The sequence below is a fragment of the Macaca nemestrina genome, chromosome 3 (genome assembly GCF_043159975.1).
Source record: "Macaca nemestrina isolate mMacNem1 chromosome 3, mMacNem.hap1, whole genome shotgun sequence".
Taxonomy (NCBI): Eukaryota; Metazoa; Chordata; class Mammalia; order Primates; family Cercopithecidae; genus Macaca; species Macaca nemestrina.
Window position 1 is genome coordinate 190,652,439 of NC_092127.1, and position 20,851 is coordinate 190,673,289.

A 20,851-nucleotide genomic window follows, 5' to 3' on the forward strand; every position below is an offset into this window, starting at 1 on the left:
TTAGGACTCCCTTGAGCATTTCTTTTTTTTTTTTTTTTTTTTTTTTTTTTTTTTTTTTTTTTTTTTTTGAGACAGAGTCTTGCTCTGTCGCCCAGGCTGGAATGCAGTGGCGCGATCTCAGCTCACTGCAAGCTCTGCCTCCCGGGTTCCTGCCATTCTCCTGGCTCAGCCTCCTGAGTAGCTGGGACTACAGGCGCCCACAACCGTGCCTGGCTAATTTTTTGAATTTTTAGTAGAGACGGGGTTTCATTGTGGTCTCGATCTCCTGACCTTGTGATCCGCCCACCTTGGCCTCCCAAAGTGCTGGGATTACAGGCGTGAGCCACCGCGCCCGGCTTCCCTTGAGCATTTCTTGAAGGGCTGGTCTAGTGGTGACAAATACAGTCATCATTTACTTGTCTGGGAAAGACTTTATTTATCCTTCATTTATGAAGATTGTGTTGCTGGATATAGAATTCTTGACTGACAGCATTTTTGTTTGTTTGCTTTTTCTTTCAGCACTTTAAATATGTCATTCCATTCTCTTCTGGCTTGTAAGGTTTCTGCTGAAAAGTCTGCTGTTAGTTTAATGGGGTTTCCTTTGTAGATGACTAGACACTTCTCTCTTGCAGACTTTAGAATTTGCTCTCTATTTATTTTTTATTTTTATTTTATTTATTTATTTATTTTTGAGACGGAGTCTCACTCTGTCGTCCAGGCTGGAATGCAGTGGTATGATCTCTGCTCACTACAAGCTCCACCTCCTGGGTTCATGCCATTATCCTGCCTCAGCCTCCCAAGTTGCTGGGACTACAGGCACCCGCCATCATGCCCGGCTAATTTTTTGTATTTTTTTAGTAGAGACGGGGTTTCACCATGTTAGCCAGGGTGGTCTCGATCTCCTGACCTCATGATCCTCCCGCCTTGGCCTCCCAAAGTGCTGGGATTACAGGTGTGAGCCACCGCGCCCGGCCAGAATTTGCTCTTTAACTTTAACTTTAGACAGTTTGATTATAATGTGCTGTGGCAAAGTCCTTTTTTCTTGTATTTTCCTGGGGATTGCTGAACCTCCTGGATTTGGATGTCAAAATCTCTTACTAGACAGGAATTTTTAATATACTAATCTGTTAAATAGGTTTTCTAAGCCTTTTGATCTCTCTTCAACCTCAGGAATACCAATAATTTATAAATTTGGGTGTTTTATATAGTCCCAAACATCTCAAAGATTTTGTTCATTCTTTTTATTCTTTTTTCTTTAATTTTGCCTACTGGATTCCAAAAGACCTGTCTTCAAGTTTTGTTTTTTTTTTTTTTAGACGGAGTCTTGCTCTGTCGCCCGGGCTGGAGTGCAGTGGCCGGATCTCAGCTCACTGCAAGCTCTGCCTCTTGGGTTCACGCCATTCTCCTGCCTCAGCCTCCCATGTAGCTGGGACTACAGGCGCCCGCCACCTCGCCCAGCTAGTTTTTTGTATTTTTTAGTAGAGATGGGGTTTCACCGTGTTAGCCAGGATGGTCTCGATCTCCTGACCTCGTGATCCGCCAGTCTCGGCCTCCCAAAGTGCTGGGATTACAGGCTTGAGCCACCGCGCCCGGCCCTGTCTTCAAGTTCTGAAATTTTTTCTTCTGCTTGGCCCAGTCTGTTGTTGAAGCTTTCAAATGTATCTTATATTCCCTTCAATGAATTTTTTAGTTCCAGAATGTCTGTTTAGTTGGTTTTGGGGGTTTTGTTTTTAGAGATATCTATCTCTTTGGTAAGTTTCTCATTTGTGAATTAATTTTAATTCATCCTGAGTTAATTTTCTGAGTTCTTTGTATTGATTTCCAAATTTCTCTTGCATCTCATTGAGCCTCTTTAAAAATCAGTATTTTGAATTATTTATCCGGGATTTTGAGGATTTCTTTTTTGGTTAAGATCTATTGCTGGAGAATTATTGTGTTCCTTTGAGGGTGTCATATTACCTTGCTTTTTCATGTTTCCTGTGTCCTTACACTGATTTCTGCACATCTGGTATAACAGTTGCTGCTTCTTATTTTTTAATTTACTTTCATTTCGGTGTGGGGGTTCCTGAAGATGTGACTCTCTGTTGGTTGGATAGGACCCTTTGGCTTTGTTTCTGATTGCATGCAGTAGTGAAGACTCTGTATGATTTCTTTGGCTGTGAATAGCATTAGTGGTATCTGTGGTTTCTTTGGGATGTCAGGGTGTAGGTATTGGTGGAGGCTGTGGTAAAGTTTTGCAGGGACTAAAATGCCAGATGGGCCTCTCTTCAGGTTTCAGCCACTTTCTCTTAGTGAGCTAAGCATGACTGTCCTTGTGCCCTGGGACAGCATATGCTGGCACCTGTATTGGCGGTTCCAGGCAGACCAGTTCTTAGGCCTCTGGTTGGCTTTCTCAGATGCCATTTGTACTCGTGATGTCCTGGTTGGGTGCGTGGGCTCTTGAGCTCCTCTGCTGCCAGGGTGGTTTGAGTGATGGTAGTAGCAGTGGTTGTGAGATACTCTTTTGGGTCCCAAGTGCTGTGCATTTGTGTTGGCAGTGGTTGCAATGGGCTATGCAGGCCGGCCCCCAGGCCAGCAGGCAGCACTTGCAGGTAGGAGCCAGCTGAGATGGTAGTGGTATGGTGTTTATGCCTGACCTCTGCCCCGCTGGAAAAGTGCTTGAGTGTCCCAGGTGCTGAATTGGGTTGTGGAACCCCCAGGACCCTGGATCCTGCACTCTGTTGGGGATAAAGGCAGGCATAGCCGGACCAGGTGAACTTGTGCTGGACCCCGAATGGTAAGTGCCCCCCAGTAGAAAGTTCATGCACCTGCGTTGGTGAAGGGCTAGGGATGGTATGGCAATCCCCAGGCCCCTGGTGAAATGTTTGAGTGAAGGGCAACAGCCACTATGCTGAGGTCCTGCGAGTGAAGGCCTGTTCCGGTGATCACAGCCTTGGCTGGAGAGTGGGGAACTTGTGTCCCTCTCACACCCCAGTCCAATCCAGGCATCCTCCCCCATCCCAGCTGTCACAGCTGACTCACTTTTCAGTCAGACCTGGCAACTCACACCTAACCCACAACTCAGCCCTGGGCCATAAGAGCCCCTATCCAGCTCAAGACCAAGCCTCCACAGCTACTCTCGTCCTGCTCAATTCCCAGGGAAAGTGCCTACTTTCAACTCTGGTGACTGCAGCCCATGCCATGCTTGCTTTCCAGTTCTAGTTGTGGGAGCTCACACTTTGCTCACATCCTTGTTCCACAAGCAGCAGCCCAAGTTTTCCTGATGCCTAGGCCTAATGCCATTGTTTCATGGCACCACACAGTCTGTTAGAAGCTAGGACCAACAATGACATCTTACTCTAGCTACTTAGGTCTTAGGAAGGACGTGGGACCCAGGGCGTGTTCCCTCCCTGGAGCAGGGCTGGGGAGGGTTAAGGTGCTCTCCTATGGCCTGGATTATATGATCTCCCAGTGGGAAAGTGGACCACAGAAAGATATCACCCCCTCCAGTACTGGGGAGTCACTCTGGTTCCCAGCCTGTCCCGGCCATGCAGGCTGTCTGTTTTCCTTCTTCCTAGATTGTGGAGTTTTCTTTTGCTTTTCTGTTGAACTGCTGTGTTCTCTCTTGGATAATGTATTCAAAGTGTGATTGTCTACATAGCATTTTTGTTCTTCTAAGTGGATGAGGCATGCTTGAAATGCATCTAATCAGCTGTCTTGAAAAAAAAAGATATTTCTTAGTATGATTTGTATTGTTTGTGTTTCTTTTCAATGCACTCCTATTTATGAGACTTATGTATTCTCCTTTGTTTTCTTTAGCCTTATTTAAGTTTTGATTTTCTTTCATGTGTAGGCATTTACTCAGTCTGGACCCCATTTTTGTGATTTGTGTGGCAACAAAGATCTAATTTGATTTTTTCCACCATGGCGAGCCAGTTGTCCCAGGTCAATGCATGGGGCCACATCCAGTGTTTCACCTCTGCAACACACCAAGGCCCACGAGCCCCAGCACCGCCACTGGGCTCTCTGTTCTTCTCTGTATATGTATTTCAACATCATCCTTTCATGATTGTTTTTACTTTAATGAGCTTCTAATTTATTTTTGTGTATGATAGGAAGTAGGCATTTAACTTCATAGTTTCCCAAATAATGAGTCAGTTCCAACCCAGTATAGATTTAAAATGCCAAATCATTGACTATGTTTTAAAATATACTACAGCCTGTTTGGGGCTTTTTCTTTGCTTCCCCCGATTTATCTATTTTTACTCCTGCATCAGTATTGAGCTTTGTGTACCTTTCCCTGTTCTTCCTCATTACTCGCCCTTTTTAGCTTTGGCCTGACTGTTCCCATTTGTTTTGTTTTTCAGATGAAATTTAGAATTGCTTTCTTAAGTTTTCACCCCTCAATCCTCTCGATACCTTAATTGAAAGTGTGCTAAGGTAAAACTGGATATGGCAAAGTTGATGTCTTTTCACTGTTGTAGTGTCCTGTCCAGGAGCACAGCACATCTTCCACTGTGTCCTTTAATGCCCCTTCCTTGTTGAAAGTCTGGTGCATTTCTTCTTAAACTTATTGTCAGGTATGTTGAGGTTTTTATTGCTATTGTGAGTGTGGTCATTTTATTATAGTTTCTGTTTATTACTAGTAGGAAAGCTATTGACTCTCCTGTATTTACTGTGGAATTTTTTATGGGTAATTTTTTCTTTATAGTTTTCATTGGTTAGAAAAAATTTAAATACCAGCTATCAAAATAACAAAAACCAAATTTCCGTAAGCCCACTAGACTTACTTGTGGGCTTTCCCTCACATATTTATCTGCAATTTTATGACTTAAAATCGAGTCATACTATATAAATGATTTGCAACCTAGCATAATTTTTGGATCTCTCTCTCTCTCTCTCTCTCTTTTTTTTTTTTTTTTTTTTTTGAGACAGGGTCTCACTCGTCACAATCTCAGCTCACTGTAGCCTCAGCCTTCCGGGCTCCAGTGATCCTCCTGCTTCAGCCCCCCACAGAGCTGGGACTACAGGTGCACATCACCACACCTGGCTAATTTTTTTGTATTTTTGGTAGAGACAAAGTTTCATCATGTTGCCCAGATTGGTCTTGAACTGGATCACTTTTTTAAATAAACTTTATTTTAGAACAGTTTTAAATTGACATAAAAATGGCAAGGATGGTACGAAGAGTTCTCATGCATCCCACCCCTGCTTCCCTGGTATGAATGTTTTCCATTAATATGGTACATTTGTCACAATGAATGAACCCAATACTGGTGTGTTATCATAAACTGAAGTCCGCACATGACTTGAATTTCCTCAGTCTTTCCCTGCTGTCCCCTTTCTGCTCCAGGACCCCCTCCATGACACCACACTGAATTTAGTCACAGTCTCTGTAGGCTCCTTTTGATGGTGACACTTTCTTGGACTTGCCCTGTTTTCAATGACCCTGACAGTTTTGAGGAGGACTGGTCAGGTATTTTGTAGAATGTTCCTCAGTTGGTGTTAGTCTGATGTTTTTCTCATGACGAGACTGGGATTTGGGGTTTGAGGGAGGAAGAGCACAGAGATGCAGGGCCGTTCCCATCACACTGAATCAGGGACACGCACTGTCAACAGGACTTACCCCTGCTGATGCTGACCTGGGTCACCTGGCTGATGGCGTGTTTGTCAGGTTTCTCTACTATAAAGATACTCTCTTCTACTCTGATTCCACATGGTACCCTTTGAGAGCAAGTCACTAAGCACAGCCTCTAATTAAGGAGTTGGGGGTTATGCTTTGTCTTCTTAAGGACAGGATATCTATATACATTATTTGGATTTGTTCTGTATGGGAGATCTGTGTTCTCCCCCTTTTATTTATTTAATCCTTTGAATCCAAATTCGTATGGATTCATGAATATTTATTTTTTACTTTGGGCTATAATCCAATTTTTTTTTTTTTCTTGCTTAAATTGTTCCAGCTTTGGCCATTGGGACCTCTTTCAGATGGCTCCTGTGTCCCTTTGACTTAACCTCTTTAGTGTGTGTGTGTGTGTGTACGCACGCGCACACACATTTATCACTTCCTTACTTACCGGCACTAGAAGATATTCCAGGCTCATCTTGTATGTTTCCTGCCCCAGTCCTGGAATCAGCCATTTCTCCAAGGGAGCCCCATGTTTCATTGGAGAGTGGTGTTAAAGGCCAAGCTCTGGTGCTAGGTGCTCTTTGCTACTGAGCAGGTTGCTTCTAGGCCCTCTCAGCTGACAGAACAGGAAGTTATGCATGCATGCCAACCTTGTATATACACACATCTTTAAATATTTCTCTGTGTAACCATGTGCATCGACATGGAGCTTATGAGTTCATACTGGTGTCTCTGGTGCTAAGCCATTACCCATGGATCATTCTAGCTCCTTCCCTTGCTTATGTACCTGGCATCAAACTAAACTTACCAAGACCTCTATGATACATTTTCATTTGGTTAAATTTAAGTATGTTTTATAAAATAGTCTACAAAAATGTCATGTAGTTGTTTATTCATTTAAACAGGGTCTTACTCTGTCACCCAGGCTGGAGTGCAATGGCACACTCATGGTTCACTGCAGCCTCAACCTCCCAGGCTCAAGCAGTCCTCCCACCTCAGCTTCCCAAGTAGCTGGGACCACAGGGGTATACCATCATGCCCAGCTAATTTTTTAATTTTCATTTTTGTAGAGACGGGGTCTTGCTGTGTTGCCCAGGCTGGTTTCGAACTCCTGGCCTCAAATGATCCTTCCACCTCAGCCCCCTAAAGTGCTGAGATTACAGTCATGAGCCACTGTACTCAGCCCATTTTGGCTTTTTGCTTCTTATCTAAATATAGCTATTAACAATGCCAAGTTTAAGGGCAGCTAAATGAGGTGGCAAAATAGCTTAACACAGCAGAAAAAGGGGGAAAACTGGAAATGCATTGGTACTTAGAAATTAGGTGGCAAAAAATCAGTGAAGTCTGGGATGTCAGCAAGAATGATGGGGTACACAGCCCCATGGGCCCGTCCCCCAAAGAAACATTGAAAAATCTAACGAAACCGTCTCAACCAACTTCATCAAAACTTTGAAAAATAGGCGAAGGTTTACAGCAACCAAGCAAATGCTGAATCAAGAAAAAGGCAAGCGGAGTATGGTGACTCATGCTTGTAATCCCCGCACTTTGAGAGGCTGAAGCAGAAGGATCGCTTGAGACCAGGAGTTCAAGACCAGTGGGGAACAAGCAAGACCCTACCTCTAAAAAAAGAAAAATAAGAAAAAACTTAAAAATGATAGGAGAGCTGGGTGCAGTGGCTCACGCCTGTAATCCTAGCACTTTGGGAGGCCAAGGCAGGCTGATCACAAGGTCAGGAGTTTGAGACCAGCCTGGCCAACATAATAAAACCCCGTCTCTACTAAAAATACAAAAATTAGCTGGGCATGGTGGCAGGTGCCTGTAATCCCAGCTACTCAGGATGCTGAGGCAGGAGAATCACTTGAACCCAAGAGACGGAGGTTGCAGTGAGTCGAGATCATGCCACTGCCCTCCAGCCTGGGCGACAGAGTAAGACTCTGTCTCAAAAAAAAATAAAAAATGGTAGGAGAGCCTTGTGATGACTCTATTTACCCTCCTCCCACCCCCCAATCTTGAAGGCAGCAGTATATTCTGAGCATGGGACCTGGTCTCTGCTTCTGGAGGCAGAGCACACCTTACTTGAAAAGAAGTGGGTATTCTCACCAGTCTGGTGGCTGCCTGAAGGGCTGACACAGGCACTTGTCATTGTTTCACCTAACTCAGAACCCACTTGCTGCAGAAGAGTGGCAGACATTGCTTGGAAACATTGTAAGGCAAGTAACTTGCAGCTTCCTGGAGCTAAAAAGTATAGTTGAGGCAACAATGAAGCACTGAAAGCTCTGGAAGAAAAACTGAGGAGAGAGATGCTTTTGGAAATTAGAGCATTCAAAAGTACCTGTGGATACCAGGAAATGTAGAAAGCCCCATACATGTGCAGGGAGCTTGCATGCTCAGAAAAGAGCTAAGAAGACCTGAGTTTCACCTGGGGCTGGTCTCTATGCTCAGTGCAAGTAGGAAGTGAAGGCTAAGGTAGAGCTGTGAACAACCTGGCTAAGCAATAAAGGAGGCCCCAGCACAAAGTCATTCACAAAACAGATTGGGAGAAGTTTCTGTTACTTTTTCTGTCTCTCTCTGTCTCTGTTTCTCTCTCTCTCTCTCTCTCTCTCTCTCTCTCTCACTCACTCTCTCTCGGCTTCTGAATCTGAGATGCCCACTCCATCAGGGAGGCCTGGTGTAGATGATAAGGATGTTTACAAAAGCAGCAGACAGGAGGCGGCACCCAGGGCACCTGGCAGGCTGCCTATCCTTTGGGGATGCTCTCAGAGGAGGAGGGACTCTTGGTGGTGCTGGGAGTGCCCTGGAGCTCCTGTGCTACTCAGATGTCTCAGCTTTAATCTCTGGAGATTGCTGTGGTTCAGATGCGGGTCAAATGCTGGGTTGATCCTTATTCTATCTGAATGCTGTAGCCCCAGGGTGGGGCTCACCCCCATGGCCTCTATCTTTTTTTTTTTTTTTTTTTTTTTTTTTTTTTGAGACAGAGTCTGCTCTGTCGCCCAGGCTGGAGTGCAGTGGCGCAATCTCGGCTCACTGCAAGCTCCGCCTCCCGGGTTCACGCCATTCTCCTGCCTCAGCCTCCTGAGTAGCTGGGACTACAGGCGCCCGCCACCGCGCCCGGCTAATTTTTTGTATTTTTAGTAGAAACGGGGTTTCACCGTGGTCTCGATCTCCTGACCTTGTGATCCGCCCGCCTCGGCCTCCCAAAGTGCTGGGATTACAGGCGTGAGCCACCGCGCCCGGCCCATGGCCTCTATCTGTGGGAGGCCAGGACAGAGTTGCTCATCCAGTCAAGCAGTGGGACTAGATAGGCCTAGAAACCAGCTCCCCCACTGCAGCAGACACAGACGTGGCCCAGGTCCAGGCACCCCAACATGGGGAATGGGCTTTCCTGAAGTTGGGTGGGCATGCCTTTGGTGAAAGCAGTTTTGGGTTTTGATTTGTGGACACCTGGGAATGTGGGGTAGTGCTTGGCTGGCAGCAGCTGCTGCAGTGTTGCTAAAGGCATCTGCCTGGGGCCCTTGCCAAGCTGACACCACAGGTATGGAATGTCTCCCGTGCCGGTGTGCCAGCCACCGTGAAACTGTGAAGAATTTCCAGAGGAAGCGCAGTGGTGGGGCGTGTGGGTAGATTGTCTGCCCTGCACTGACAATGCCTCCTGTGCCTAAACACACATGTTCTCTCCATGCAGGAAGGACGTGCCCATGGAACACGTGACACACGCAGACAGAGAGCAAACCAAGAGGGTGGTATACGCGGTGGTCTATGGAGCAGGTAGGCTGCAGGCTGGGAGCTGGGGTCTCGGGGTCACCTGTAAGCTGGCAGCTGTGTGCCTGTGTTTAAATGTGGCTGTGCCTCAGAAATCATCTGTGAGTCCCTGGGTGGTGTTTATGCTCTGATGACACCTGCAGCCACCAGACACTGGCCAGACCACCCCACGCGTTGACCTGCTCAGAGTCACATCCAGTCTCTCAGGGGGAGGCCACAGAGGTGGGCAGGTCAAGTGTGACCAAGCCATTGGCTCCACCCCTACACCATACTACTGTGCTAGGCACCACTGCTGTGCTTGGAGACCTTCGAGGAGACCCTTGTCCACACACATGCCAAGACGTTATAAAGTTAGACAGCCTCACGGTGTGCAGTGCTTGGACTCATTGCCACATCTCAGCATGCACCCCATCTCCCTAGGGCAGAGCTCACCCAGCTGGGCCACATAGCCAAAGCACCCCACAGAAGGCAGAACCAGGCCTTGGGCTGGGAGCAGGACAGTGGGGATCCAATCTCAGGGGTAGCAGATAGGAGAAAGCAGAGCTAGGCCGGGAAGGACTGGAGGCCAGAGGTTTGGGCTGCCTGGGACCTCTTCTGCAAGCCTCTTCTTCCCCTTCCCTTTTCGCTTCTCTTCCTGCTTCTGCTCCTCTCCCTCCTTCCTCCTACCCCCCAGCCCCAGCGCCCATGTCAAAGCAGGCCTTCTACTCTCTTCCATTCGCCCTTCTTCTACTCTCCCTTGGACTCCCTGACATGGGTTGTCTGGGGTTTTTTAATTCTTTTCTGGCCCTGGGTAATGCTGAATCAGTGTGGCCTAATTTCCCCAGCCCGCCAGCTCCTTCTTAAGCCTGTTCAGACCTCCTTTTCCCTGTGATCAGTTCTTTGAGCAGCAGGGCTTGTGCAAAGACCCTTAAAAGAAGATTCACCATCCTGCCATGGAAACCCTTTGTTTATTCACAGAAAAGCAGCAAAACCAAACAAGCTTCAGTGGAAGAATAATGGGGCAAGCACATAGTACATTGTCCCTAAGAGCTGCCCTGCAGTCTCCATTGAGACTGTGGTGCTGTTGAACAAGGGTCCAAAGTGCCCCACCTGGCTGACCACAGTCAGTCAGTCAGCCAGGCTGGCTCCAACCTCAGAGCTTTGCACTGCTCTTCCCTCTACCGGAACGCCTGCCCCTACACCACCGGGACCCATCCCTCACTTCTGCAGACCTGCGCTCAACTCTCCCCTGTGCAGCCTTCCTCAACCACAGTATTTGTTACCCATTTCTGGGTAACAAATTGCCAAAAACATAGTAACTTAAGATAATACACACTATCCCACAGTTTCTCTGGGTGTGGGCATGCCATAACTGGGTCCCCTGCAGGGCTGCAGTCAAGGTGTTGCCTGGGGCTGTGGTCGCATCTGTGGCTGGGGAGGGATCCACTTTGTTGGCTTCTGGTTTTTTTTGGTTTTTGTTTTTTTGGTTTTCTTGGAGACAGTCTTGCTCTGTTCCCCAGGCTGGAATGCAGTGGCACAATCTCGGCTCACTGCAACCTCCAACTCCTGGGCTCAAGCCTCCTGCCTCAGCCTCCTGAGTAGCTGGGATCACAGGCACCTGCCACCACACTCGGCTAATTTTTCGTATTTTTAGGAGAAGTGGGCTTTCACCATGTTGGCCAGGCTGGTCTTGAACTCCTGACCTCAAGTGATCTGCTCGTCTTGGCCTCCCAAAGTGCTGGGATTACAGACGTGAGCCACCGCACCTGGCTGGCCTATTTCTTGCTGGCTATCAGCCGGAGGTGGTCTCAGCTCCTTGCCACATGGGCCTCATGCCTTGGGCAGAGCCTACATCTTGGCAGCTCTGCTCTTCAAACCAGCGAGGGAGCAAGATACGCCAGTTCTGCACCCACTTGCCTGTTCATGGTCTCATGCACCAGCTCGAACATGGGCACCTCAAAGAAAGGAGCTCATCAGTTTAGCTCACTGCCTGGCACAGAGAAGACACAGGAACAAATTAGTGGACTTGGTGGTCTTATTTCCACTTTTGAAAACATTCTGATTGTGTACATGGTTTTTGGAAAATAGACTAAGAAACTTTGTTTTAAAGAACTAGATTCTGTGAGTGACAGTAATGTGACATTGGATTGATTCTCCTCAAAGTTGCTTGGTCCACTTCCTCCTCTCAGCCTCTTCTGTGCTGTACCCCTGAACCTCCCTGGGGCCTCTGTCTTGTGGGGAAGGCATCACTCTGCCAAATTATATGAGAGTTTGTTGCCTTGCATCCTGCTCCAGCATCTTGTGTTGCAAACATAACATTTGCTTCTGCTCTGCGGGCAAGACATCGCCTCCCCAATCCTGGGCCAGGCAGCCTGGACTTGATCCCCAACCCTGTCACCTCCTGACTGTGTGGCCTTGTACAAGGCCCTCCGCCTCCCTGTGCCATCTCCTCCTGGGAAAATGTTTTCATAGGGTGGACGGGGCCATACCTGGCACAGTCAGCTCTCATCTGTGTCATCTGCCATTATGTCTGACTCCTACTTCACTTCTGTGCCATGTCAATAAATGCCTCCAAGTGACTGAGCAGCTTCTGTAGGTCTCCTGTGGCAGCCCCAGCTTTGTCCCCAGCTGGGGCAGCCACCCCAAATCCAGCTAGGAGGGAGGAACACAGAATGAGAGTGCGAGCACCTGCCGTGGGGCAGCTGTGCTCCGGCAGGACGGCTGCCCTGACCTCCTCAGAAAAAGGTGGTCTTCTCTGCCACCCATTTGGCTCCTTCTGGAGTATTCACTTTCTTTTTCTTTTTTTTTTCCTGGAGAGGAAAAGAGCTGCATTTTGTAAATAAGTACTGAGTCATTAACCATAATGTCGAAAAGGGTAATTTGGCTGCTTTTAGCTGTGACAGTGACACGGGTTCCCACCCTGAGCCTCCAGCTCTGCTGCTCCCATTGTTCTGGTCTGGCTTGACAGCTGGAATTACTGTGTATCCACTGCTGTGGGCTTAGGCTGCATCTCTGTTCTCCTTGTGTTTGAAACTTTGTCACATGAGCTGGGACTGAGGAAGCCTGTGAACTTGCCAGGCCTCCCGGGCCGCTGGGTACCCTTTGGAAATTCCATAGAGGAGCTTTGCACCTACCGGCTTGCAGCGGATTGCAGTGACGTGTTTTCACGTAACGTACCTCTGAACGGCCCACAAATGCTGGGGGTGTGGGGCAAGGCACGGTTCCTACACATTCTTGAGAAATCGGCGACATGACTATTGTGAAAACTGTAAAGAAGATAGCAGAGGAAGCGGCAGGACTGTGTGAGAGGCAGGGGAGATGCCCCAGAGGGTGCAAGGTCTGTACGCTCAGCCCCCGCAGACACTGTGGAGGAGCTGGCAGGGAACACACGGAGTAACAGAGCAGCCACTGTCTGGGAGCCTTGACCCCAGAGGCTGGCTCACAGTCTCACTGCTCCTCTATCAGTCAACTGAATTCAAATGTCCATCCCCAGCCTGATGGCCCTGCTCATGGCTGCTGCGGAGCCCAGCAGGAACCTGCCTTCTCCTGGAAGCAGCTCCTAACTCCTCGGATCTTGCTCTGAGCCCCTTTTGCTCCTAGAGTCTAACCCTTGAGTCTTCTCAGATGACTCCATGACTCTGAAGCTTGCCTCCACATCCAGTCATCATGTGACCCACAGGCCTGTGCTGAGGGCATGCCCCCTGGCTCAGTGCCTGCTCCCGAGGGGCTCGCACCTGTCAGAGGAGACACAGGAGCAGGCCTGGGCACATAGCGCTGTGCCATCAGTGCATCTGCAGGAGTCCCTGGTACCAAGGGAGCCAGGGGAGGGACCCAGCCCAAGGAGAGTTGGGAGAGTCCAGGAGCTGGCCCAGAGCAGCAACACCCGAGCTGAGTTTTGAAAGTAGCATAGGATTTACTGTCAGGTCTGTCCCAGCTAGACCAGCCCACATTCCCAAAGGCCCACTATGTACAGGCACTTGCTCATCCCTAGAGACATAAACAGGAGTGAAAGCCTGTTAGCAATATGTGTGGAGCAGAAGAGCACTTGGAGGAAAGGGAGTGAAGATTGTCCCTGCTAAACGTCAAATTGTAGCACACACACATACATAGACTCACATGTGTACCCACCAGATAGGATTAGCTGTCTGTGGGAAGAGTCAAATTGTGTGTTCATGTAGGATTTCAGAGGTAGGGAGGACTTAGTGCCCCTAGTATGCAGATCTCTCAGGGCCTGTGTGTGAAACAGGATCAACGGAATCACAGTGTGGGAACAAGTTCTATGAAAAGAAGGAGCAGTCCACAGGAAGCGTGAGACAGAGAAGTCCCCACAGAGCCAAAAGCCATCCTGCTTGGGGAAGGGACAGTGACCTTTGAGTGTGACAGCCTCACTGCTAAGGGTGTCCAAGGAGTGAGGAGCAAGGATCCAGGGCCTGGAAGTCCTCCCGGACCCTCAGGCTCCATCTCAGTCTCTCGTCCCTGCTGCTTGTGGAGCCACCACACCGTCTGCTCTCTTGTGGATGGACGTTCTTCATGCATGGGGACTGAGGCCACCCGCTGCCCTTCAGAGATCCCGACAGCTCCACAGAAGAAAGGAAAGGGATTCTCCCTTGGCCATAAGTATTTAGAAAGCAAGGCATGACTTCTGGTGATGGCCAAGTCGCTCCGATTGGAGCAGCCCTCCTGCAGGGATCAGCTTTAAACTGTGGAAAATGTATAAAAAGACAACTACCCAGAGGCACTGGGAAGTGACCAGAGCAACAGCAGTTGGAGGTCAGCTGACACCTGGAGGAAAGGAATGGCACTGGTGAATTTCTCATTCTATAGCCCTTACCTGAAGGCAAACCTCAGTTGATGCTGTGGGGACAGAAACTCTGCTAGGAACATACAATCCTACTAGCTTGAAGAACTGGAGGACAGAGTTCTGGACAACCAGAGGATCTGGAAAGTGAAGGGAGAAATTCTAGAAAGAAGAGAGCCAGGAAATGAGGCCAAATTCCAGGTATGAACTCTACTCAGATCCTTGGCTGACTCCTAACTATGCATGAATAGGACAGACTTCAAACAATCCAGAAGCCAAGACAAAAAGGACTGACCTGAGATTTCAGCGTTTTCCCACTGCAGGGAGACAGAGTTTGATTTCAACCAAACTAAGTGCCCCTTTAAAAAAAATTAGTACTCCTGGCCGGGTGCGGTGGCTCAAGCCTGTAATCCCAGCACTTTGGGAGGCCGAGACGGGCAGATCACGAGGTCAGGAGATCGAGACCATCCTGGCTAACACGGTGAAACCCCGTCTCTACTAAAAAATACAAAAACTAGCCGGGCGAGGTGGCGGGCGCCTGTAGTCCCAGCTACTCAGGAGGCTGAGGCAGGAGAATGGCCTAAACCTGGGAGGCGGAGCTTGCAGTGAGCTGAGATCCGGCCACTGCACTCCAGCCTGGGCGACAGAGCGAGACTCCGTCTCAAAAAAAAAAAAAAAAAAAAATTAGTACTCCTGAGTTGGCACAGTATCTAAGCGGAGTGTTTTGGAAGGAGTTAAGGGGCTGTGGTAAACGCCCTCTCCGCCGTCATGGCCCGGCATCGGAATGTTCGAGGCTTTGACTACAATGAAGATTTTGAAGTTGATGATCTCTATGGCCAGTCTGTAGAGGATGATTATTGTATTTCACCATCAACAGCTGCTCAGTTTATTTATTCACGGGGTGACAAACCTTCCATTGAGCCTGTAAAAGAATATGATCATGAAGATCTGAAAGAATCTTTCAATTCTGTTTCGAACCACCAGCTCAGTGGATTTGATCAAGCTCATCTTTATTCATTCCTTGATCAAATGAGAGAAGGTACTTGGAGATGCTGTGCCAGATGAAATATTAATTGAAGCAGTTCTGAAGAACAAGTTTGATGTGCAGAAGCCTTTGTCAGGGGTTCTAGATTAGCATGCAGAATTTGAAGGACGAGAATGAGGGAACAGTATCTACAGGAAAGACAACAAAAGGTAAGGAGTCTTATTTTCTTCTTCTGAAGTTTCAGCTAATAATGTTCAAAGCTCTTATCCTCAGTCAGCAAATCATTTGGATTATCGTAGCAAACCCTTTGATTTTTCTAGCTCAGTAGGAAAATACGGATTATCTCATAATTCTTCAGTTCCAAGTCACTGTTTACTCCTTAGGAAGAAGAAACTTGACAGACTTAAAAGGGAAAAGAAACTGGAATTATGTAAGTTAACAAAAGAACTTTCACTAACTGACCTAATTCATGATATGTCAAGAGATTCCTGTGACAGTCAGCCATCAGTCAGATTATCATCTACAGTCTGCAAAGTCTACTTTCAAAGAACCTAGATGCTGATCTGTTGAGACTTCATGCATCCGAATGTGTTTCCAAAGATGATTCTGCATTCAAAGAAATGCCGGATTTAAAGGCCATGATGATAAAGAGCACAACACCGAGTAATTCTTTATATATTCAAAATAATTCACTATCTGATTTTCAAAACATTCCAGTACAGGGCAGTTTAGGAAGTTCAAATAATCCTTTGTGCTTAACTAGCTCATTGGAAAATATGACTGTTGATAATTTAAATGCTAGTAAAGAAACTGAAGTTGGAAGTGTTTCTTTAGTTGAACAAAGTGCCAAGAATTACATTTTTTAAAATGATAATTTGCAGTTTTCTCAGTGTGAAAAGTCCATTCCTAACTGAACTGTGTCGGGAACACAAAGAAACCAATATAAGCTAGTGCTTTACTTTGTCTGACCTTTGTAACCAGTCATCTGCCAGTTTCACAGATCTAAGTTTGGGATCCTTTCGCCTGTCACAATTAGCAAATCACTGTCAGTCTTCACCCGGAATATCAGAATTAACAGGATCTCTGTTGTCACTGGCATTTCCTAAAGCTTCTCACAAGAGACCTTGAGAATTTGTCACTTTCTGAATTGATTGCAGAAACGATTGATGTAGACAACTCTCAGATTAAGAAAGAGTCCTTTGAGGTCAGTTTATCTGAAGAGAGGTCTCCTGGAATAGATTCAAATATTGATCTCAGTGTCCTTATAAAAAACCCAGATTTTGTTTCAAAGCGTATAGTAGACCAATCCATTGCTCCATCGTCACGAACTGAAGTTCTAAGTTCAAAGCTAGGGAAGAATTCCAATTTTGCTAAGGATAATAAGAAAAACAATAAAGGCTGTCTGACTAGGAAACCACCTTTTTCTCTGTCTTAGACCAAGGCCCTTGCTGCTAGAAGTTCAGCTTTTCCCTCAACACTGTGTCTTTGTCACCCACTGAAAAGCTGCAAGTGACGCACCCTTGACTTCTGTAAGACTTTTCTTTATGGTAGACAAGTTCAAGATGTAAAGGACAAAGAAATAAGTCCTCTTGTAGCGATAACACCATTGACTTCAAATCAGTATCACCTGATGATATTGTAAAAGCTAATCAAAAAAAGCATTTACTAGAGAATAGCAACAAAAGGAAAACTTGATTGCTGTTGTAGAGCTTTTTATTTTTAATTAAAGTCTTCAGAGAATCACTTTATATGATGGGATTCAAATTGTGATTTTCACCAAAGTTGTTGTAGGTCAGTTGATTAGTTGATACGTATTTTTGCACTGAATTTTTTTTAACTATGTCTTCTTTTGGTGATAACTGACTTTATTTAAGCTGGTAACCTATACTGAGTAAGTATATGTTTACAAAGTGGATATGGAAACTTGTTGTGAAATCAGACCTCAGATATTTTTGTTTGAAGCATTCCACTTCCTATGTTTTTTATGATGAAATTTTTTTTCTATGAAATGTTTTTGTGCTTTGTTCATCAATGAAAATGCCAGGACTTGGAATTATAATCGTTTAGTGTGAAGATTATTCTTATGTGGCACAGCATAGTTGAGACATTATATTTTAAAATATGGTATAATTCCTAGTTTCATTATTTTTGTGTAGATAAATACTAAAATTTTTCTATTAGAAAATCTTAAAATTCCTGACTTTTGAGAGTACTGTGAAGATTGTTGAAATACATTTTTAATGATAATAAAATGAAAATCTTTTAAGGGACCATGTAAATATAGAAGTTGGATTTTTATGTGAATTATTTTTATACATTTTTAAAAACATTTGTCCTAAATATACACTTTAAAATAAATATATAAAAAGTGTAAACAAAAAATTAGCACTCCTTTACCAGACATGGTGGGCATACATCTGTAGTCCCAGCTACTCAGAAGGCTGAGGCAGGAGGATCGCTTGGGCCCAGGAATTGAAGGCTGCAGTGAGCTATGATCATACCATTGCCCTCCAGCCTGGGTAACAGAGCAAGACACTGTCTCAAAAAAAAAAAAAAAGAAAAAGAAAAACAGAAAAAAAAAATAGCACCCCTTAGAAGAACATAATAGGATCCAAAACTCTACATATATCATACATGATATCCAGCATACAACCCCAAATTCCTAAACAGGAAGAAACAGAATAGCTTAACCATACTTAAGAGAAAAGGAAATCATGGAAACAGATCCTAAGATGACCCAGATGTTGGAATTAACAGATGAGGGTTTTAAAGTTGCTATTAATAACTAAGCTCAAGGAAGTAAAAGAAAATATGCTCATAATAAATGAAAAAAGAAAACTTCAAGAAATAAAATTCTAAAATGGAATTTCTAGAACTGCATATCAGAAATAAAATATTCACCAGATGGGCTTAACAGCAGATTAGAGGTGAGAAAAGACTTGTCTAAGAAGATACTCAAAGTCTCATCTGGCCAACCTTGTGTATCCAGCCACCATTGGATTTCTTTCTGAGAGCCAAGGGAATTTTCCATTGCAGCACCATAGCTGAGGCACTAGGTGAGGGTGGTGGTTGGAATTTGACAGAAAGAAAGAGTCATAGATGAATTATTTCAGTAAAGTGTAGCAGAACACATAACTTATTTGTGAAGATATCACAATAATAGGGTTTTAAGCCCTAAAAGAGATATTGGAGATTTTTCATTTCCAGCCAAATGGTGCCAATTCATCAGGCAGTCCTGGGCATAGAAGGACTATGACTTTATCCCTCTCTTCCAGGATAAACTTGGGGAGAACAGGGCACCCCAGACCTTCCCACTCTTGCTGGCAAAGCAGTGGAAGCAAACGCCTGCCCCTTCACTCTCCTAAGACTTGAATATTCTCTCTGTCCAGAGCTGCTGCGCCGTTAGCTGGCCAGGGCCAGGAGTGGCCTGGCTGAAAGAAGGGCTGAATCAGAGAGGCCAGTCGATCCCATTCCTCCAGAGGGTTCTTCCCTGGTCTTCACAGACCCCACACCTTCACCCCCTGGGCCATGTTTCTGCACTATCCTGTCCAAAGATCCACGGAGCCCCCTCTAGTACAACCCCAGAGTTTACCTATCACAGAGGACAGCCAAGACCACTGCTGGTCCCGGGCATGCTCCCCCAGGAAGGCAGGTCTTCAGGCTGCTTGTCTCTCTGGGGTTCCTTCCAAGGACACAGCACTACTCCCCAGGGCCAAGGCTTTCCCTAGGATCCCACTGTCAAGCAAGGGATGATGTCCTCATGGATTCCTCATTCTCTATTTACATTATTATTCTCTTCTGGAGGAAAATGGGAGGGAATGAGTGTATATTGAGTACCAAGTAGGAACCACGCACTGCTTAGAGCTTCCCATGCCTTAGCTCATGGGGCTCCCAGCTGGAGATAAGGGCTCTTGTTCCTAATATACAGTGCAGAAACGAGCTTTAATGTGGGTCAGGCAACATCCCCAGGGCCACACGGAACCTCCTGGTGGGACTGGGCCCAGACCCAGGCTTCTGTGGTCGCTGAACCTGCTCACATGCTTGTGGAACTCAGCCACTGCCCAGCCAAAGTCCTTTTTTTCTTTTCTTTTCTTGTTGATAAATAGAAAGTAGGCCTCACTTTGTTGCCCAGGCTGATCTTGAACTCCTGGCCTAAGTGATCCGTCCGCCTCAACCTCCTAAAGTGCTGGGATTACAGGCATGAGCCACCATGCCTGGCCCCAACCAGAGACATTTCTACCAGCAGTGTCACAAGAACACCTGCATCTTCTAGAACCAAATATTGAATTCCTGAGCACCATTTTCTCATACTTTGACCATGGAACTTCCCCTTCCTCTTTTCCTCTGTGCCCCACTCTAACCTCCGCAGTTCTGGAATTGGGTCTCCCACTGGCTGCACTGGGAGGAGGGACCGTGTCTACTTCATCACCACATTACCTGAAACACCTGGCAGGCGCTGAGTTAGTATCACTGAATAAATACATGTTTCACAGGCCCCAGTCCTGATTGATTGGCACCTAGCACCCAGCTTGTAAAGCCAACACCAACTGCATCCCAACCCATCAGAAAAGACCAGTGCTGTCAACTGGACCTGACTCACTGAGCCCATGCACACGGTCACGGCCTGTGTGAGTGAGGCCTTGACATGCGTCTCTCTGACTGACAGGGAAGGAGAGGCTTGCTGCTTGCCTTGGAGTTCCTGTTCAGGAAGCTGCCCAGTTTTTGGAGAGTTTTTTGCAGAAGTACAAGAAAATCAAGGACTTTGCCCGAGCAGCTATTGCCCAGTGTCACCGGACAGGTGAGTTGGCCACAACCAGAGCTTCCTGCTCCCTGCCCACCCTCTGTGGGAGGATACGGGGACAGCTGGGTGGGTGGTGTGTGGGCGGGCCCTGGGTCCTGAGGTTGGTTTCGGGGCCTGGGTGAATCCTCAGCTCTTGTTGGACAAATAGGGCTGAAGCTTCCACACGAGAAGGGACAGGAGTCTGGGCGGCTTGAAGCAACATAGTGAACATACTTGAGTGACTAGATGGTGGGTGGGCAGATAGGTAAAAACAGATACAAGCCTGCACCTGGAAAGGGAAAACATGGATTCTTGTGAAAAGCACTGGTATATTTACAAATATCACCACAATCAGGTCACAAAGGAAACCCAAATAAATTTCAAAGAATATCAAGTAGAACATATTCTGTGACCACAGTGCAATGAAAAGGTGTTTTCACACATGTATGTCTGAGTATTTGTAGCCATCCTTCCACCTACCTATTTGGAAATTGATTATACTCCTAATAATTTAGGATTAAAAAAAGAAACCCTAAGAAAATGACAAAAAATGTTAGAAATAAATTTAAAGTAAAAGTATCTCATCAGAAACCGGGATGTGGCTAAGCTGACGCCTCACTCAGAAGCAAAGGAATCTTTTAAAGGAGTATTTTTTAAAGAAAGAGAAAGTTGTGGGCATATATGAGTTGTGTTCTACACAAGAAATCTGGAAATGAGCAACAGAGAAAAAAGGGAAGAAATTAGTAGGAGAGCAGAAATTAATGAAATAAACAGCAAAGAGGAGGATGAACGACAGACACAGGAAGAGCACTCACAGCACTCAGCAGTCACTGGGAGTGAGGAAATCGGCCGAGAGTTGGCCTCAGCAGGGCCAGCACCCTGGATGCTGTGACCTGTTGCCTCTGGGTGCTGGCCGTGTCTGTGTACAGCCTCGTAGAACCCCCGTGAGCCTCTCCCAGTGAC

The 20,851-nt window shown here is 46.4% G+C and overlaps 1 protein-coding gene and 1 pseudogene across 1 annotated transcript in view; both read left to right on the forward strand.

The window, feature by feature from the left end:
* Nucleotides 1-20,851, forward strand: part of LOC105483936 (DNA polymerase nu) — a 156,814-nt gene that overhangs the window by 122,209 nt on the left and 13,754 nt on the right. The window contains exons 20-21 of the mRNA XM_071093915.1: nucleotides 9,270-9,352; nucleotides 19,775-19,906. Of these exons, the coding sequence (XP_070950016.1) occupies nucleotides 9,270-9,352; nucleotides 19,775-19,906 (215 nt within the window). The remainder of the gene's footprint in view (nucleotides 1-9,269; nucleotides 9,353-19,774; nucleotides 19,907-20,851) is intronic.
* On the forward strand, nucleotides 12,576-18,514 carry LOC139362133 (HBS1-like protein pseudogene; annotated as a pseudogene).